A 22,409-nucleotide genomic window follows, 5' to 3' on the forward strand; every position below is an offset into this window, starting at 1 on the left:
CTTTAACTACCACTCATGAGAGATTAATTGGTCTGTAATTTGCTACTTCTGTGTTGGAGGTGTTTAACATTCTTTTCAGTATGCTAAGCATACTGAAAAGAATTCTGAACATTCTGCTAAACACCTCCTGTCTATTTAAATTCTCACATCAGCAACTTCAAAATCTCCACTGCACAAAATAGCCCTGAAAACTGATCACATAGCAACTCAACTGTTTCTTCTTCATCTAACTACCATAATCATTTTTACAATTACTTACTACATAGTGAAAAAAACTCTTTTCAATTTACTTGGCTTATTTAGTTAACTTTCTCTCATAACCTGATTTGGTCTTTCTTACCATACTAGTCACCTTTCTTGCTTGTATTTTGTGCTACTCTTGAATATACTGATCATCTTTTTGTATATTATTGTATATAGGTCTGATAGTTTTTTTTTTCCAAATGATTCCCGACCACTTCCCATACATTCTTCCCTTGTACTTTCTTAAGCCATGTCATTGCTCCAAGATGATTCCTAAGTCTGTGATAATTAACAGTTTTATAGTTCAATATAAACCCTTTCTTGATAGAGAATTCCATATGTTTAGTAACATCCAGAACAAGACTGCATGTAATAGATTTAGTTTAATCCTTTATCCCAGTGAGAGCAAACAAAGTTTGCGCCTGAAATTATCTTCAGGACTAAATATATATAGTGTTGTACTATCTTATCCAGTAAGTAGTGCAACACCAAGGCAACTCGTGGCAAAGGTGGAGCAAGCTACCAGGCACTTCTAACCCAGTATCTCCCATAATGCAAAACACATTTCCTATGTGGATATGTATACTGTTATGCATTAAAGGGATTGGCCATCTACCCAGACTAGTTTCGACCTTTATTGAGGTCTCTTCAGTGGGAGCCAGGCCCAGAGCTGGAGATACCAGGCAGAAGCAGTAGCAAGTCATCTGTGCCTATGGGAGTTGCCAAAAGGTTTATCACCTTTTTTAAAAATTACTCTGGATTTAGAGAAAGATGTTGAAAATTTATTTATCACTAGGTTAGACTATAATAGATTTAGTTTAATCCTTTATCCCAGTGAGAGCAAACAAAGTTTGCGCCTGAAATTATCTTCAGGACTAAATATATATAGTGTTGTACTATCTTATCCAGTAAGTAGTGCAACACCAAGGCAACTCGTGGCAAAGGTGGAGCAAGCTACCAGGCACTTCTAACCCAGTATCTCCCATAATGCAAAACACATTTCCTATGTGGATATGTATACTGTTTGCCACGAGTTGCCTTGGTGTTGCACTACTTACTGGATAAGATAGTACAACACTATATATATTTAGTCCTGAAGATAATTTCAGGCGCAAACTTTGTTTGCTCTCACTGGGATAAAGGATTAAACTAAATCTATTATAGTCTAACCTAGTGATAAATAAATTTTCAAAATCAAGACTGCATGGTCACTCTTTCTGATTGGAGGAAGAATGTTCATATTGGTAATGGATACATCTTCTGATGCTGTTACCAGATCCAGCACTCTTGAACTCCTGGTCCATTCCCTGACATGCTGTCTCAGATAATTATTCCTTAGCAACTGTATAAATTTCAGTTCCAAGATGCCATGCCTCCTTTTCTCCTTCCAGTATGTCCCTATAGTTGAAGTCTCCCATAATAATTGCTCAATTTGCATAGATTGCACTAATCTGCAGATGCAGTCGCATCTGTATTTTCTTCTGGATTATCTGGTCTGTAGCAGCAACTAACAACATATTTCAACTTATTGGCTTCTACCTTGCACCTGATAACCTCATGTGGACCATCTCTTCAGCTAAAATCTTAGTTAAACTTTGTTTTTGTGAATTAAAGTTCTTTGGCTGTTGTTGGCAATACTCTACCTCCTGTTAATTCCCTAAAAATACAATGTCCTTTACATTCTATCCCTGTAACTATATCATTTTTTGTCAAACAAGTTTTACTGATACCCATAATTTTTGGCCAAGCTAAATTGACAATGCCAAAAACTCCCATCCTTTGTTTCTGATACTTCTGGCATTCATCTACATTTCATCATCTCCTTGGACCCACAATTGCCTCTGCATAATGTCATTACTAACCTATTCTGATATGAAACCTGTGACACTCATTTGGCATTGCATAATTATTTCCATATACACTGTCATTTAACCCAGTGGTAGCTGAATCCACGCTTGATTGCACTCCCCCCATACTTCTAGTTCTCCTTATTTTTTGCTTACAGCCTTTCACGACACTCTCCAAACATCTAACTCCTGATCCATTCAAATGTAGTCCATCAAGCATATTCAATTCTTTTTGTCCATCAAATTCACTCCATATATCTGTATTCTGCACACCATTCCTCTTGCACGATCTTCTCATTATCTCATTAGTGTGAGACAATGAATCATCATCCTTCATACATTTTAATCTTATCATACCAAGTCAGCATACACAGCCTTTACTTTCTTACTCTTCCTTTTTGCTTCTTTCAGCAACTATTTGATATCTTCTATCATTTCATATTTCTGACCTTTGAAATCATTCAGGAGAGATGAAACCAGTCAACTTATTGGCTTATTTCAACTTATTAATTAACCAGTCAATTCTTTCACTTCTCCTTTCTGCAAACTAACAGTGCTACTAGCATCCTTCATCTTTACATCTGGGAAGTATTCTTTGATCACTTTCTCATTTATTACACCTGTTATCACTGAATCTCCTCGCACTACCTTCTCCTTACTCCCAGTTTCTTTCACTTTCAAACTTTCCTATTTAATTTTTCTTTAATTCTCTCTCCTGCTGTATCACACCCTAATTGTGTTTCTCCAGTCACATTTTGTCCTGTGAAAGAATCTGCATAATCACAGTTTCTCCATCTTTTGAAAGAATCTGCATAAGCATGCTATTTCTCTCTTCACTGTCACCTCGTCATCCACATTACCTTCAACCACTTCTTTCATGCTCATTTTTATTTTATCCACTATCATTCACTCCTTTCACATTCTCTACAACACTTTCACTATCCTGACTGACATTGTTAATATTAGTAGTTTAATTTTCGCACTTTCCACATCACTTGCATTTATTGCATTTGCACATGAAATATTTGACACACTTACTTTTCACTCTCTACAATCAGTAAATTGAACACATTCATTACACCATATGAAATCCTTTATGCAAAAACTCAGTGAATAATGAAGCCTTGGCGGCCATTTTCCTGGTATGCATTAGCGTTATTATTATTATTATACTGAGACCCCATGGAGTCACAGACTCATCTAGGAGATACCTTTTTTCATAAACACAGCTCATCGTACAATGCCTTAAACGCATTCAAATTCTCTACAGACAACACACTTCCAGGCATTGCGTTCCAGTCATTATTATTATTATCCGAATACCCTTATGAAGTCAGACTCATCGTGGAAAGTCCCTTTGTCATACAGCTCGTCATACCATGCCTTAAACACAATCAGATTCTCTGCAGACACCACACTCACAGGTAATGCATTCCAAACATTTATAATTCTCCTTACAGAAAAACTGGTCATGAAAAACACTTTTCAAACAATATTACATATTAAAATTTGTCAAGTAGAGTGATGTGGGCAAATATCAGAATGGGGAATTGGACAATGAGACTTATTTGTGCCTATGGTGCCACAGAAGACTCTACTAAGGTAGATGTGGAAGAATTTTTTGATGCTTTGGAAAAAGCAACTGACACAGTGAAAAAGGAAAAGTTGGTCCTTGTTGGGGATCTAAATAGCAGAGTAGGAAGTTATTGTCAAACATACAAAAATATTTTGGGAAAATTTGGAGAAAAGAGCAAAGCTAATAATAATGGCAAATACCTGTTGGATTTCTGCTCAGGACATGGACTGATTATTACTAACACCATGTTCCAACATAAAAATGTGCACAAATTCACATGGAGAGACGAGGCAAGGAATAAAAAAAGTCTCATTGACTATGTTATTGTTGATAGTAATGTTTTCTCCCTGGTGCAGGACACCAGAGTGTACAGAGGATTTGAAATCAGAAGTGATCACTATTTAGTCTTGAGCAGGATAAAATTGAATTTCATATTAAAAAGAATAACATGTAAGAAAGTTTTAAAGCGAATAAAAGTTGAGCAGCTCTCGGATGTGAACTGTAGACTAAAATACACAAAGATTATTGAAGAAAAAATGAAAGAGTTTGAGAACAGGAACCAAACCTTGGAGATTCAGTGGTAAGCCTTGAAGAAAACCCTGATTGATTCAGCCAGAGAGGCATTTGGTGAGTTTGTCAGCAAGGATAGAAAAATCAGGACTCCATTGTGGACACAGGAAGTTAAGAGGCAGTGAAGGAAAAGAAGAAATCATATCAAAAGTTCCTGGCAAATAAGTCAGCTTTTGTTCTTAGAGAATATAGAGACAAATGTAAGAAAGCTAAACACTGTATAAAACTAGCTAAACAAAAGTCATGGGAGAACTTTGGCAAGAACATAGAAAATAAATATCAAGAAGGTGGTAAGATATTCTGGAGGTTGTTGAAGCTTAGAAATGGAGGAAAGAGTGCTGTAAAAGGAGTTAGAGATGATAAAGGTGACATGAAAACAGGAGAAAAATATATCCTTGAAGTATGGAGTAATTACTTTGAAAAATTGCTCAATAAAACAAGCAGTGGTAGCACACTGGTAAAAAAAACACTCAACAGGCATACATTCAGGAATACATATCCATACTTGAAGTAGAAAAAGCCATCAAAGGCATGAAATGTGGAAAGGCAGCAGGAGTAGATGATATTAGACCAGAAATGCTGAAGTATGATGGTATAAAAGTCTTGCAGTGGCTGCACTGCATAGTTCAGAAAGCCTGGACAGAGGGACAAATTCCCAATGATTGGAGTAGAGCTCTAATAGTGCCCATATATAAAAAGGGAAATAAAACTGCATGTGAGAATTACAGAGGTTTCCTACTGAGTGTATATGCAAGTATACTGGAGAAATGGTTGAGAAGTATTGTGGAAGAAAAGCTTGGTGAAGAAAGAGCTGGATTCAGGCCAAATAGAGGCTATCGGGATCAGATCTTCACTTTATGACAAATAGTCAAGAAAGCATGGGAATATAACAAAGATCTGTATTTAAGTTTTGTCGATCTGGAAAAGGCATATGACAAAGTGCCAAGAGAGAAGCTTTTCAATATGCTACAGTTATATGGTGTCAATGGGGCATTATATCAAGCAATACTTAGTCTTTATTTGAGTTGTAAGTCAGCAGTTAGAATTGAAGGAAGTACAGGGAGATGGTTTAATGTTAAATCTGGTGTGAGACAAGGATGTACATAACCCCCCCCCCCCCCATTATTCATTATCTATATGGATCACATTATGAAAGAAAGTGGTATTAAACATGATATCAGAATTGGAGATGTTAATCTCAGTTCTTTCCTTTATGTGCACGATGTTATACTTCTAAATAAATCCACTACAAGTTTGCAAGATTCCCTGACTCAATTGAATAACTGTTGTAATAGATATGGTATGAAGGTCAGCATTAAAAAGACAAAGACAATGAAAATAGGCAGAATTGTTGAAAATGTCAACTGTGTTGTGAACGGGGAACAAGTAAAACATTTCAGCTACATAGGCACGATTTTTTAGTGAAGATGGTAAATTAAATATGGAAATAGACAACAGAATCAACAAAGCTGGTATGGTAGGAAGTCAATTGAATAAATTCATATGGAATAAGAGAGAAATTAGTCGCAACACTAAATTAGCTGTATTCAAGACAGTGTTCAAACCAGTTTTAACTTATGGATCTGAGAGCTGGGTCAGAAGTAAAACACTTGACCAAAGACTAGAGACCGCAGATATGAAAGTCCTGAGAAAGATTAAAGGAATGAGCAGATGGCATCAATGGCAATATCATATTAAAAACTGGGATATTAGGGAAGAACTTGACATTGTCAGCATCCAGGAATGCGTTAGCAGAGCTAATCTGAGGTGGTATTGTCACTAAACAGAATGAGCGAGGAAAGATTAGCAAAACAAGTGTTCTCTGCCAGGTTGGCAGGAAAACGACCCAGCGGAAGACCAAGATATAGGTGGATTGATACGGTACAATGTGCCTCAGACAATTGAAATATAAGATCTGATAATGATAGTATTGGAGTCCTGACAAGTAATAGACTGATGGAGGAAAATTGTAGATAGGAAGTTAGTAATGGTGTAAATTTTTCATGTAGGACTTTCATATCATGTACGCTCCTTGAGGGTACATGTCAGGAATTTGATGATGATTATTTTCGCTAATAATGTCAAGTTCTTTTTTTTAATATCTTTATTTTTAATATGATTCTGTTATTGATGCTATCGGTTCACTCCCCTAATTTTTTTCAGAACCCTCATCTGTGGTCTCTAGTCTTTGAACAAGTGTTTTATTTCTAACCCAACTCAGATTCATAACTTAAAATTAGTTTAAACACTGTCTTATATACTGCTAGTTTGGTGTCTTGACTAATTTCTCTCTTCATCATCATCATTATCATCAGCCACTGTCGATCGACTGCTGGATGAAGGCCTTACCAAGATTACACCAAAACTGCCTGTCCATGGCTCCCCCTTTCTCATGTCACTCCTGAAAATCTGATGATATCATCAATCCACCGTGATTTAGGTCTGTGTCATGGTTTTTTTCCTCTCGTGGAATCCGTCCAGTACTTCTCTTGTCCGTTGTTTGATCTTGTCTTTCAGCAATATGTCCAGCCCATTGCTACTTCAGATGTGTCACTCCTATGATGTCAGAGACATTGGTTTGATTTATTATCCACGTATTCCTTTTGTGATCCAGTCTTGTGATGCCAAGCATTCTTCTTTCCATACTAAATTGTGTTGCTCTTAATTTTTTGAATTTCCTTTGCATTTAGTGTTCATGTTTCACAGCCATATGTCAATATAGGAAGAATACATTACTTAAAAACTTTTCTCTTCAGGCATAATGGTAGTTGGCTTTTGAATATTGAATGTAATTTTCCAAATGCTTTCCACCTAAGTATGCCACCACATACTGGGGTGGCATACTTACTAGCTTCCCTCTCACATTTCTACTGCACAGGCTCTAACATCAAACTCAAAGATTTACGTTACTTCTTAGGTCATTCCTACCAGCTATCAATATCATCTCTTCTGTTTTCACCTTGTTTCATTGCCCTCACCATGCTCTCTGTCATTGCTCCAGGCATGTACTCCTTTTATGCTCTACTCTACACACCCCAATCATTGAATCTCCATACATGATACTCCTTACAGTTTCATTCATTCTTCTCTCACTGTCATTGCTGAACTTTTCTCCTTTTGTCCCCTGCTTTCTCTCCTTCCTCTTATCTATCTCTTACTCCCAGACTCTCTCTCTCTTTCTTGACCTCCTCCAGTTTCCTCTTTTCCTGTTTCTCCCATTTTCTTGCTTTTTCTTCTTACTGCCTTGCTCTCATGCTCTTCTCACACCTACTTTCATTCTCCTTGCCATAGCTAACTTTTCTAGTTTCTTAATCTCTTCATTCACCTTCCTCAACTGAGTCTTCATATCTTCCATTTCTTTTTTCAACAGTTCTGTTTCTCTCTCTTTACACATCCTGGTTTCACCTAACATTCACTTGCATAATCACAGCCACCCTTCAAAACATTTCCCACACTGTCAAATACATAGATCCCTGTTCTCCTCACTTAATAACAAGATACCAATATTTACAGATTTGCACTTATCTTCCATGTTACTGTCTTAGCCTTTAGAAACAACAGCAGTACCATGGAAATAAGTGCAAAACTGTAAATATCGGTATCTTGTTATAAAGTGAAGTGAACTTTATAACAAGTAAACCTCAAATAAACCTAGTGCTTCCTACATTTAATACACATATATTCATTCCCCATTTCTCTCCTGCCGTAATAATTAATCCACAGGATACATATGCATGCTGCATACGTAACATGCTTTGAAATTGACCATGCTACAAATACTGTAGTTTTCAAATGATAGCAGGATGGATGATACTGTGTTAGATACAAGATAATAAATTCATACCAAAATATCACACCAATCATACAATAAAAAAAAAAAAACAGTTAATTTCAATAGTGCAAACTTAAAAATTGGTATTAGTAAAGACACACACACAAGATCCTCCCTTAATTTTAATGCGTATCTTTATTTAATGCTTCATGTTGTCCATCTACTTCTGTCTTCTAGCAAGTGCTGCTTGTCATAATGGAATCTTTTTGCCTGGGTTAACAAAAGGTTGTAAACCTATACCACATTAGTGCTCTGAGTGAATCAGGCATTAAATGATCTGGAAATCCTACTCTATAGACCAAATATGAAACTTTTTTTTAAGCACTTTATATATAATTAGCATGGCAATGATGATGATTTCACTCTGGGCAGTGAAAATTATATCACCCATTGGTTTATGCTGATTCCATGATTTGGTTTTCTAACCTGTAGTGCATTTAATATCATGTGTAGGATAAAAGTTAAATAATCCAGAAAGCCTGCTAATAGGATACTGTTTTAAGCTCTAACTAAGCGAGATAGTGGTCCTGCATCAGACACAAAATTCCCTATCACCTAAAGGCTATCATTAACTTGCAGTAGTATTCGAACCTTGTCGGATGGAGGAGCAGAAATGTTATCACTAGCTCAACCAAAATGACATATTAAACAGCCTCTCATGGTTGGCAGTTCATGAGTTTGAAAAATTATTTTGAAAACTCTGCTATATTTCAGTCATGCTCCACATTTTCTGTTTTCTTATTATTTTTCCTCATTAGGTATCTATTTCATTTTGTTTTTTCACATTGCTCTTAAGTTTGCTGTGTTTAGTTTTGTTTTTGCATTCAGTTTTGTGTGCTGTCTTCTTTGTATTCGGTTTATTAGTTTATTTCTGTAACATTATATACAAAATTTTATATACAGTGCTCTGCCTCATTCTGTTTCTTGTTCATCAATAAATGATCATGTATTCACAGATTGCAACCCATCAACCCTGTGTCCTTTGTATGATTCTCTGCTTATTCTTCTCCTTTTTTTTTTTTTTTGCATGCAATAAATCAAATCCTTTCTTTTCTGTCTTGTTTATTATTACTAATTCTTCTTTCAAAAAGTTGCACAGTAATATGAATTCTACAGCAAGTCATGGTGGTATGATTAACATAATTGACATAAATGATATAATTGTATCATCTGTATTTGCATCTGAAAGAGTTTATATATATATATATATATATATTATGTTATTGTGTTTATTTATTTGTTTTTATTTTATTCACATTAGGAAAATATAACTTAAGGAATGTAGTTTTAGTAGAAGGAGTTCGCACGCCATTTTTACAGTCTGGAACATTATATAATAACATGATGGCCGTTGATTTGCAAAGACATGCTTTTCTGTAAGTATTCATTAAGCAATTCAGCATCATTCTCTTTTTGCTTGTTACAGAATGTAGGCATGTTTTTTTTGTAAAGATGGTGACTTTTCAATACATAATTGCTCATCTGTAACATAATAAGTAGTTAACTGTTTGGAAATAGATTTAACCCTAGTTTACATAAAGTGTTCATTGATTTCTAAGGAAATCAATGTCCAGCACACTAACTTGGCAAAATTAGAAATTAATTACTTTTTTATGAAAAAGATAGATGGTGTGTGTGTGTGTGTGTGTACATGCGTGTGCGCACGCGCGCGCACACACACAAATATATCATCATCATCAAATTCCTGCCATGTACTCTCAAGGGGGGGGTGTACAGGACATCATAGTACTACATGAAAAATTTACATCATTACTAACTTCCTATCTACAATTTTCCTCCAAATCAGTCTGTTATTTCTCAAGAATCCAGCATTATCAGCTGACCCATACCACCTGAGATTAGCTCTGCTAACACATTCCTAGATGCTGACAAAGTCAAGTTCTTTCCTAATATCCTCGTTTTTAATATGATATTGCCATTGATGCCATCTGTTCGTGCCCCTAATCTTTTTCAGGACTCTCATATCTGCCGTCTCTAGTCTTTGGTCAAGTGTTTTACTTTTGACTCAGATCCATAAGTTAAAACTGGCTTGAACACTGTCTTTTATACAGCTAATTTAGTGTTCTGACTAATTTCTCTCTTATTCAATATGAATTTATTCAATTGACTTCCTACCATGCCAGCTTTGTTGATTCTGTTGTCTATTTCCATATTTACTTCACCATCTTGATTAAAAATTGTGCTAAGTAGTTGAAATGTTTTATTTGTTCTATAGGTTCTCCATTCGCGATGCAGTTGGTATTTTCAATCTTTCTGCCTATTTTCATGGTCTTTGTCTTGTTATTGCGGATCTTCATACCATATCTATTACAACAGTTATTCAATTTAGTCAGGGAATCGTGCAGACTTGTAGCGAATTTATTTAGAAGTATAACATTGTCTGCAATGTTATACTGCAAATCTGAAAGCACACCCCAACTGAACATCACCAGAGTTAAAGATCGGTACTGTCAACATAAGGAGCCTGAATGGCAAAGAAATGAAGCTTGCTGAGGAATTAGATAAGAAACAGATCAACATAATAGGGATGAAACAAAAAAGACAAAAAACTAGTGCGATCTTTCTGAGCAATAAATACAAAATGTTATATTCAGGCAATGACAATCAAGGAAAAGAAGGAGCCATGGTATTCAACACAAAATACGAGGCTCATCTTCTTGAATGGCAGGCAGTGTCAAGTAGAGTGATGTGGGCAAATATCAGAATGGGGAATTGGACAATGAGACTTATTTGTGCCTATGGTCCCACAGAGGGCTCTACTAAGGTAGATGTGGAAGAAATTTTTGATGCTTTGGAAAAAGCAACTGACACAGTGAAAAAGGAAAAGTTGGTCCTTGTTGGGGACCTAATTAGCAGAGTAGGAAGTTATTGTCAGACATACAAAAATATTTTGGGAAAATTTGGAGAAAAGAGCAAAGCTAATAATAATGGCAAATACCTGTTGGATTTCTGCTCAGGACATGGACTGGTTATTACTAACACCATGTTCCAACATAAAAATGTGGACAAATTCACATGGTGAGAAGAGGCAAGGGATAAGAAAAGTCTCATTGACTATGTTATTGTTGATAGTAATGTTTTCTCCCTGGTGCAGGACACTAGAGTGTACAGAGGATTTGAAATTGGAAGTGATCCCTATTTAGTCTTGAGCAGGATAAAATTGAATTTCATATTCAAAAGAATGACATATAAGAATGTTTTAAAGCTAATAAAAGTTGAACAGTTCTCAGATATGAACTGTAGACTAAAATACACAAAGATTATTGAAGAAAAAAGGAAAAGTTTGAGAACAGGAACCAAACCTTGGAGATTCATTGGCAAACCTTGAAAAAACCTTGATTGATTCAGCCAGAGAGGCATATGGTGAAGCTGTCTGTAACGATAGAAAAATCAGATCTCCATTCTGGATACAGGAAGTAAAAGAGGCAGTGAAGGAAAAGAAGAAAGCATATCAAAAGTTCCTGTCAAATAAGTCAGCTTGTGCTCTTAGAGAATACAGAGAAAAATGTAAGAAAGCTAAACATTTTGTAAAACTAGCTAAACAAAAGTCATGGTAGGACTTTGGCAAGAACTTAGAAAATAAATATCAAGAAGGTGGTAAGATATTCTGGAGGTTGTTGAAGAAGCTTTAGAAATGGAATAAAGAGTGCTGAAAAAGGAGTTAGAGATGATACAGGTGACATGAAAACGGGAAAAAAAAAAAAAGATATCCTTGAAGTATGGAGTAATTACTTCGAAAAATTGCTAAATGAAACGAGCAGTGAGAACACAGTGGTAAAAACACTCAATAGGCATATAGTCAGGAATACATATCCATACTTGAAGTAGAAAAAACCATCAAAGGCTTGAAATGTGGAAAGGCAGCAGGAGTAGATGATATTCGACCCGAAATGCTGAGGCATGGTGGTATAAAAGTCTTACAGTGGCTGCACTGCATAATTCAGAAGGCCTGGGCAAAGGGACGAATTCCTGCTGATTGGAGTAGTGCTCTAATAGTACCCATATATAAAAAGGGAAATAAAACTAAATGTGAGAATTACAGAGGTATTTCCCTACTGAGTGTTCCAGGTAAGATTTATGCCAGTATACTTCAGAAACGTTGAGAAGAATTGTGGAAGAAAAGCTTGGTGAAGAACAAGCTGGATTCTGGCCAAATAGATCAGAGATTCACTTTACGACAATTAGTTCAGAAAGCATGGGAATATAACAAAGATCTGTATTTAAGTTTTGTCTATCTGGAAAAGGCATATGACAGGGTGCCAAAAGAGAAGCTATTCAATACATGACAGTTATATGGTGTCGATGGGGCATTATATCAAGATATACTTAGTCTGTATTTGATTTGTAAGTCAGCAGCTAGAATTGAAGGAAGTACAGGAAGATGGTTTAATGTTAAATCTGGTGTGAGACAAAGATGTACATTATCCCCTCTGTTATTCATTATCTATATGGATCACATTATGAAGGAAAGTGGTATTAAACATAATATCAAAATTGTAGATGTTAATGTCAGCTCTTTGCTTTATCGGACGATGTTATACTTCTAAATAAATCCGCTACAATTTTCAAGATTCCATGATTAAATTGAATAACTGTTGTAATAAATATGGTATGAAGGTCAGCAATAAAAAGATGAAGATAATGAAAATAGTTAGAATCGTTGAAAATGTCAACTGTGTTTTGAATGGGAAACCCATGAACAAGTAAAACATTTCAGCTACTTAGTCACGAATTTTTGTGAAGATGGCAAATTAAATATGGAAATAGAGAACAGAATCAACAAAGATGGTATTGTAGGAAGTCAATTGAATAAATTCATATGGAATAAGAGAGAAATTAGTTGGAACACTAAATTAGCTGTATACCAGCCATTGTTCGAACCAGTTTTAACTAATGTATCTGAGAGCTGGTTCAGAAGTAAAACACTTGACCAAAGACTAGAGACCGCAGATATTAGAGTCCTGAGAAAGGTTATAGGCGTGAACAGATGGTATCAAGGGCAATATCATATTAAAAACTGGGATATTAGGGAAGAACTTGACATTGTCAGCATCCAGGAATGCGTTAGCAGAGCTAATCTGAGGTGGTATTGTCACTAAACAGAATGAGCAAGGAAAGATTAGCAAAACAAGTGTTCTCTGCCAGGTTGGCAGGAAAACGACCCAGCGGAAGACCAATATATACGTGGATTGATACAGTACAGTGTGCCTCAGACAATAGAAATATAATATCTGATAATGATAGTATTGGTGTCTTGACAAGTAATAGACTGATTTGGAGGAAAATTGTAGATAGGAAGTTAGTAATGGTGAAAATTTTTCATGAAGTACTATCATATCCTGTACACCCCCTTGAAGGTACATGTCAGGAATTTGATGATGATGATATTGTCTGCTTAAAGCAAAGTGCATATGTTATTTCCTCTGTTATAATGAATAACAGAGGGGATAATGTACATCCATGTCTGACACCATATTTAACATTAAAGCATCTTCCTGTACTTCCTTCAATTCTACCTGTTGACTTACAACTCAAATAAAGGCTAAGCATTGCTTGATATAATGCCCCATTGACACCATACAACTGCAGCGTTTCGAATAGCTTCTCTCTTGGCACCTTGTCATGTGCCTTTTCCAGATCTACAAAACTTAAATACAGATCAGTGTTATATTCTCATGATTTCTCAACTATTTGTCGGAAAGTGAAGATCTGATCCTGACAGCCCTCTATTTTGACTGAATCCAGCTTGTTCTTCGCCAAGCTTTTCTTCCACAATTCTTCTCAATTGTTTCTCAAGTATACTTGCATAGATCTTGCCAGGAATGAACACTTAATAGGGAAATTCATCTGTAATTCTCATATTCAGTTTTATTTCCCTTTTTATATATGGGATCTCTACTCCAATCTTTATATATCGATGAGAGCTCTACTCCAATCATCAGGAATTCTTCCCTCTGTCCATGCCTTCTGAACTGTGCAGTGCAGCCACTGTAAGACTTTTATACCACCATACTTCAGCATTTCTGGTCGAATATCTATCATCTACTCCTGCTGCATTTCCACATTTTGATGGTTTTTTTCTTCTTCAAGTATGGATATGTATTTGTTATTGCATGCCTGAACACTGTGTTTTTTACCACAGTGCTGTTACTGATTGTGTCACGAAATGATTGTTTCATTTTGCAATTTTTTGAAGTAATTATTCCATACTTCAAGGATATCTTTTTTCTCCAGTTTTCATGTCACCTTTATCATCTCTAATTTCTGTTACAACACTCTTTCCTCCATTTCTGAGCTTGTTCAACCACCTCCAGAATATCTTGCCACCTTCTTGATATTTATTTTCTATGTTCTTACCAAAGTCTTCCCATGACTTTTATTTAGCAAGTTTTACACAGTGTTTAGTTACATTTGTCTCTGTAATCTCTAAGAACACCAGCTGACTTATTTGCCAGGAACTTTTGATATGCTTTCTTCTTTTTCCTTCACTGCCTCTTTAACTTACTGTGTCCACCATGGAGTTCTGAATTTTCTATCTTTGCAGACAATCTCGCCACATGCCTCTCTGGCTAATTCAATCAGGGTTTTCCTTCAAAACTTTCCACTGTATCTCCACGGTTCGGTTCCTGTTCTCAAACTCATTCATTTTTCTACAATCGAGTTTGTGTATTTTAATCCACAGTTCATATCTGAGAGCTTCTCAACTTTTATTCGCTTTAAAACTTTCTTACATGTTATTCTTTTCAAAATGAAATTCAGTTTTATCCTGCTCACAACTAAATAGTGATCACTTCCAATTTCAAATTCTCTGTACACTTTGGTGTTCTGCACCAGGGATAAAACATCACTATCAACAATGACATAGTCGATGAGACTCTTCTTATTCCTTGCCTGTTCTCTATGTGAATTTGTGCACATTTTTATGTTTGAACATTTGTTTTTAGTAACAACCAGTCCATATCCTGAGCAGAAATCCAACAAGTATTTGCCATTATTATTAGCTTTGCTCTTTTCTCCAAATTTTCCCAAAATATTTTTGTATGTCTGACAATCATTTCCTGCTCTGTTATTTAGATCCCCAATATGGACCAACTTTTCCTTTTTCATTGTGTCTGTTGCTTTTTCTAAAGCATCAAAAATTTCCTCCACTTCTACCTTAGTAGAACCTTCTGTGGGACCATAGGCACAAATAAGTCTCATTGTCCAGTTCCCCATTCTGATATTTGCCCACATCACTCTACTTGAGACTGCCTACCATTCAAGAAGATTAGCATTGTATTTACTGTTGAATACCATGGCTACTAATTCTTTTCCTTGATTGTCAATGGCCTGAGTATAACATTGTGTATTTATTGCTCAGAAAGATCTCACCAGTTTTTATCTTTTTTTTTTTTGTTTCAGTCACCGCTATCATGTCGATCTTGTATTTATCTAATTCCTCAGCTAGCTCCACATTTCTTTGCCATTCAGGCTTCTTATGTTGTTAGTACTGATCTTTAAATCTGGTAATGTTGATTTGGGTGTGTTTTTAGATTTGTTCCAGTAGGTAACTTTCGCTGTTTGCCATGGTTCTCTGGCGAAAACAATTGGGGTCCTTTTTTAACCATCCATCTTCCCTGCCCGCATGCAATTCTGTCATGTTGTTCCATCGTTTAGGTTTAAGCCAATGAGAAAGCAATTTGGTCGGCTAAATCCCAAATTGTCAGCTCATCCTCATTCGTTCAGTATCCAGGTAGATACCTAACAGGGTGCACGACAAGAAAATGAGAATTGGACATTAGATCAAATGCCCTGGTCGATTCTCCGTATTCCTTTAAAGGATAAGTTGAGGTCTCCTCCCAGTTATACAGCTTTGACCCTTATATAACAATCCCTTGATTAATGCACCAAATGTTTTCTTTAAAACAGTCGTATTTATCGAAAATGTACTAATCAGATATAATAATCTATGGAAATCAGGGCCTACTTGAAGGAAAACCATGAAGCTGAAATACAATAAAACATATTCAGAATATAAATTTAATAGATAACGTAGTTTGGCGGGCATTCTGTTTCTTTTTTCATAAAACTGATGATATGGCTTTATTGCCTCTTCTACTCTTCTGCAAATTTTGTTACTTCTCTCTTCATCAGGGTCAGCTTCTAAGCATTGCTGCTTAAAAACTTCGATTATACGAAAAATATTTTCAAATTGTTTCTGTGAAATCTCTTATAGTCAGCCAAAATTTAGATGTTGTGCATCTAAATTTAGCAGGTCAGAATCACTCAGTTCCTCAGAATGAGATTTAATGAACTCTTCGACGTTATCATTGTCAATCTCATCAAAACTTAGTTTATGCCTGGTGTTGGCAATTTCCTCATCAACATTATCCATTTCATTTGAAAAGCCTCTAGAATCATTTGCACAATGTTGAAGAATTTGCTTCCAAATGGCTTGCATATTGCTAGTGGTGATTTCATTCGACTTTGTAACTTTATGACTAGGCTGAGATTTCTCTGATTTGGCCAGAAAAGTATTGGAAGGCATTCGCTTCCAATAAATAGTCAGTTTCATTGACATTAAGTATTTGTTGGTCACAATAGCCCCTTCTTCCACAATTTTCAAAATTTCTGGATAATTTAGCACAGCTACTATCAAATCTTTAGTCTAGCTGTGTTATTTAGACCAGTGCTTCCCAAACTTATTGATGTAAAGCCCTCTTTGGAAATATTAAAATATGTCACGGCTCTCCATCGAAAAAAAATTGTAATTCAGACATATATTATTATAATATTTATTGAATTTATATTCAAGATTTTGCATTCATAAGCTTTTTTGTGATTCTTATCAATAGAAATGGAACTTATACGAATAAGCATGTATTTACTAATATTCATTAAATGCCGAAATATCGGGAAGCAAAATTTGTGAACCAACACCAATGTTTAATTTTTTCCATTAAAATATAAAAAAAATCACAAAAAAGAAATAATAAAAATTAAATGTGTTTCTTTTAAGATTTAAAAAAAAAAAAAAGAACTACTTAGTCTTAAAACATGTTAAATTTGTTTTCATTATTTGAAAGTGCTGATTTAGACAATCCATTTATCAAATTACACTTCCCAATTTTTATTATTATTATTTATAGAAAGCCAACACATATACATACTGGAAGATACCTACATAAACAATCACATCATCTAGTTCAACGCTATGGCAGTCTCAAAAAAAGTCTTAACTGTATGAATTAGCCTTATTGTTCTGTTTGTTCTCTGCAGCCCTTTGCTAAAGAAAATTCAGATATTTGTTGTAGTTATTTCAGGACTGTTTGTTCTAGTCATATAATCCTTTCTACAAATCTCAACTTACTTTTGTTGCACTTTTTTCTTCAATGGCAACAGCTCCCCACAAAATAGATAAAATACATGCTTCGCTCTCCTCAAACACACATAAGCAAAGCATCTTTGTTCTTCTCCCATATATCTGGGGTATATCTGAAAAGATAGCTGGGGTACTAAAGAAATATAACTTTAACCTCTCGATTCTCAATATACTGATCAAGCTTGATCAGCCAACCTCTCGTATATGGGCCCAAAATAAAAACAAACGAAAAAAAAAAAACTTAACTTTAAATTAGCAACCTTGATCTGCTCATGTAAGGATAAACTCCATTCTTTGTAACATCTTTGAGTATGAAATATGGTCTATTATAGATAGGAAGATCTGTTAAACATCCACTTCACTCACACAAGAAATACATTTGCTACCTTTGGTTTGGACATCCCTTCACACAGGATTAGATGGGAGAAAATGAGTGTGCTATATAGAAGTTGTTACAAGTCAGAGAGACTGTTATTAGAGTCATCAGTAACCATGAAGTCCACTTCTAACCCTAGTAGTAACAAACACTTGTGCCCTGAAGATACTGGTGTGAAATGCAACCAAATTTAAGCTAGTTATTAAATATCTCTGTATGATTTACTATTTTTCTTATTGTATATTAGGTAGAACCTAAAACATCTGCTCTTTGGCAACTTCAGTCTAACAGTCACAATTATCACAAAAACCATAGATCAATAAATACTTCCCTGCTCAGGCTACTCCAGGAAGAATGAACAAGTGAAATTGCATATATTTTGCTTGATTATCAGAAAGGTTTTTTACCTTTTGGATTGAAGCAATTGCACACTCTATATTCTTATGACTATATTGTTAGAAAATGAAGGGAAAGGAATTTAGAAATGATTGCAGATGAGTAATTGCAAATGATTGGAGTACATCAGAGGTGTTTTAAGAGAAGTTGAATGTTTGTGTAATATTGATAACACCGTAACTTTCAGTTTCCTTCTCAATATCACACAGTCGTCTAACTTGTCTTATACATCATTACAATACATCTCCCAAACTAATCCCCAGACCTATCAATCCTTTTTTCAAGATCTTCATACATCTATATTTGGATTTGCTCTACTGTTTTCCGATTTGATTACCTTGATTCAGAGAGGAGGTGTTGAGGGGGTGAGATTATGAAGATTGTGCAGCAGGTAAACTAGACAGCATGAGAATGGACTGGGGGGAGGGGGGGTGGCAGGTGAGTTCCAGAGGTAAATTAGAAAAGAACATGAAGAAATTAAAGAAAATAACATTTGATAGAAAGAAGAGGAATTTTATGGTATTTAATAATCACATCAGTAGTTTTATCAGTAACTATATGAAGATAAGATTTTTTATTGTTTGTTTATTTATTTATTTATTTCTTGTGAGTGAGTGGTATGAATTGTCATAGGGCAGTAGTGTTCGACCTTTTTTTACTACGCTAGCTACTTTTCTATAAAAAGTTATTCGGCGATCTACTCTCTTATATAGATCATGTTCCTCCAACTTGATATCTGATTACACACAAATAAACAACTAAAAAAAAATACACAACTAAAAACTTTATTTGGGTATTTAAAAATTTATTTCTCACTTTAAATTATTTTAATACAACAAATATTTTAATACAACAAAAAAAACAGCAACAAATATATTGGAATAAAATATTCATTTCTTTATTTTGGAAAAACCAAAGTTAGAAAAAACAACAGATTGATTACAAATTCACAAGCTACAGGAAATGATGGTTGATTTAAAAAAAAAAAAAAAAAAAGTTAATGTGAAATTTGGCATTGTTTGGACCTTGCAATATTTTCATAGTCAAGTCGATATGAAGAAGTGGCCAATCGCAGACAATCATCCAAATGATCATTTGTAATTTGGTTTCTTAATTGATTTTTTATCACTGTCATATTTGAAAAAGTGGATTCTGACAAGTATGTCGATACGAAACACGGCAGAATTTTTCATGCAATATCAGTTAATATTGGGAATTTTTCATGTGCATACTTCGAAATGACTTCATTGTTTATTGATTTTAAATGTAAACTATTCTGAATGTTTATTATCTCAAGTTCTACTTCAGTTTGATTTATATCAGACAGCCCACTAATTTTATTTGAAATTTCTGTGATGTTCAAGTTTTCTTGAAATGGATTATTGATAAAAGATACAATCATTTCAGTTTTATTAAAATCTTTAAATCTTGAATTTATTTATTTCTCAACTAATTCTATTTCACGAATAAATTCTTTTAAATCATAGCAAAGCATTTCTTGATTTTGTTCAAAATATTTTAATAAATATGGGAGATGTCTAAATTCGCGGTCATTTATATTTTTCTTTAATAAAAGTAAGTATTGTTGGAAAGTTTTTATTGAACTTAACATGTCAATTAAATTTTTATCTCTACCTTGTAACTCTAAATTTAAATTGCTTAATTTCATACAGAAATCTATTAAAAATAATAAGTGTAACAACCATCTTTTATCACTCAATTGTGGATAAATATCTCCTTTTTCATCAAGAAAATTTTTTATATCATTAATTAATACAGGAAATCTCTCTAAAAATTGACTTCTGCTAAGCCAGCAAACATTATTGTACAACAGAAGTTCTCTATCATCATCTGCCTGTAATTTAAATAACCGCCATTGCAGGGCTTTTCCTCAATCAGAATTTACAATTTTAAATGTAATATCCAAACATCTTTTGTGTTTATAATCTTTTACTACACAGTACTTGTTGGTGAATAATACAGTGGTACATTAAAAAATCTGAATATTTGTTATTGTTTTCACATAATGAAATGAAGCCTGATTTATTACCTATCATTGCAGGAGCACCATCAGTAGTAATAGACAAAAGTTTAAAAAGCGGAAGTTTGTGGTGTTTCACAAATTCATCAAATGCCAAAAAAAGTCTTCTCCCCCAGTCCTTCCCAATAATGCCATAATTTTCAAAAGTTCTTCTTTACTTGAATAATCTTGAAATACCATGAGAATAAATACCATTAACTGAGCAATATCAGTGAAGTCATTTGATTCATCAAATTGTAATGAAAACGCAACACACACTGGTGAATGTCTGACATTAACCTGGCCTGGAAACTTTTCTCCAGCAATTGGAACTCTTCCTTTCGGCAATTTGAAACCTTGTCTGCAGCCTAGAAAGAAGTAGTCTCTCTCTCTCTATTGACGTCTCGAACCGAGAAGTGCCTTTCTGGAAGCGGGAAACTCCTCTCTCGAGCAACGTGGATCTGGGCAGTCTCTCTGATGATACAGCGACTCTGTACCGGGCGGCCTCCTCTCTGACAGCAATTCTGGAACTGGGACCCCTTCTGCTTGCTTCAGTCCCTTTTTATTAGGCCTCCTCTGAGACCTCGCATGAAGTTTGGCAACCCCCAAAGAATCTGTACGAGTCTTTCATCTTAAGTTTCAAGTTCGGCATGCCTTTTGTTCTCCTCCGCTTTCTTTTGATTGTAAGTTGCCGGCCATCAGAAAGTTGTTTGAACTCTTTCTGACTGACTTCGGAGATGTTTACACTTAGAGCCTGAAGCCTTTCTCATACATACAAGTTTCAACAATAATCTTTCTAATGCTGCCATGTACAGCTTCGGCAACAAAAACATTGCCTTTGTTTTTAACACTCTAACATATTCTTATTAAAGGAGTATATACAGTTAGCTTCACAAGAGTTATTTACAAAAACATCTAATACAAACTATACTGAGACAAACAAAGTTTATTTTTTTACAATATTCACATGGGACTTAACCTAAGTAAAAAATCGATGTAATGTGCTTTGGAATATTTAATATTTAAGCTACAATTGAGTTTTTACACTTTGCTTATAATTGTATTCACTCGGCTCGCTGTTTGACTTCCACTGATCCAAATTAATTCATTTACCTGGATTTATAAGAAAATTACTGATTTGACAATTTTAATGAAAAATAAATAAACAATAGCAATACACTTAAAGCGAATTAAAAATAATACAAAATAATGATAAATAAAATATTATGTTTTCAGTTTTAATTAAATTTGTAAGTAAGGAAGAATACACAAAAGAGATCGACCAAAAATCACTCCGCGATCTACCGTCGACCACAATCGACGGGTTGAACACCCCTATCATAGGGTATGGTAAATGCATGAGCTGACAGTAAATTTAATACAAGTATAAATTTTCTGTCTTTTTTTTGTGCTTCTCTAGATGAGCCCTAGGCCTTCATGGAGGTAGTGAATAATAATTATTATAACATTGTTTTGGTTGATTTGTGTGATAATATCGATATCATTAATCCATTTCAGCTCATTGCTTCATCGAACAGGTATCCCTAAAGGTAAGCATGTGCAAAACATTTTTTTAAAATGCTAGAAATGTCAATTGCTTAAATATATGAAATATGATTGTAAATTGTAATTTAAATTGGTATTGAATTAATATTTTTTTATTTATATAGAAGTGAATTAATGTATTGTGACTCAGTCCCATGTAGGTTTCATGTTTGTGCACTTGAAATTACTATGTTCTTTCTCTGTCTAACCAGTAAACACATGTTGGAATTTCTGAACATCTGTATGCTTGTTATTTTTTGTATTAGTTTTACCTAATATTCCTGTATAATCTCTTTTGGTTTATCATGATAAGTAGTTTTCATAATGATGTTCAGTTCCTCTTTTTTTTGTTGTTGTTGTCTTATTGGAATAATTCTTGAGGTTTATAAAATAAAGATGCCAAGAAATTATATACTTGGTTTAATCCTTTATCCAAGTGTAATCAAAGAAAAGTTTGCACCTGAAATATTCTCAGGACAGGGCAACTCTTATATATAGAAGCTAATGACTTCACATCACTTGCCTTAGTATCCCATAATGCAAAGCACATATCCTTACAGACATGTATAATGCTATGCATCATGGGAAGGGTCACTACCCAGACTGGTTTCAACCTTTATTG

The 22,409-nt window shown here is 34.7% G+C and overlaps 1 protein-coding gene across 2 annotated transcripts in view; it reads left to right on the forward strand.

Annotated features, from left to right (window-relative positions):
- Mtpbeta (mitochondrial trifunctional protein beta subunit) overlaps positions 1–22,409 on the forward strand; it is a 241,179-nt gene that overhangs the window by 24,304 nt on the left and 194,466 nt on the right. For both annotated transcript variants that reach the window (XM_090391842.1, XM_090391841.1), the window contains exons 3-4: positions 9,330–9,444; positions 21,761–21,792. In XM_090391842.1, coding sequence (XP_090247968.1) covers positions 9,330–9,444; positions 21,761–21,792 — 147 coding nt within the window. The remainder of the gene's footprint in view (positions 1–9,329; positions 9,445–21,760; positions 21,793–22,409) is intronic.

Source organism: Typopeltis vanoorti, chromosome 4 (assembly GCF_054136105.1).
Source record: "Typopeltis vanoorti isolate ZY-2024b chromosome 4, IOZ_Tvanoo_1.0, whole genome shotgun sequence".
Classification (NCBI taxonomy): Eukaryota; Metazoa; Arthropoda; class Arachnida; order Uropygi; family Thelyphonidae; genus Typopeltis; species Typopeltis vanoorti.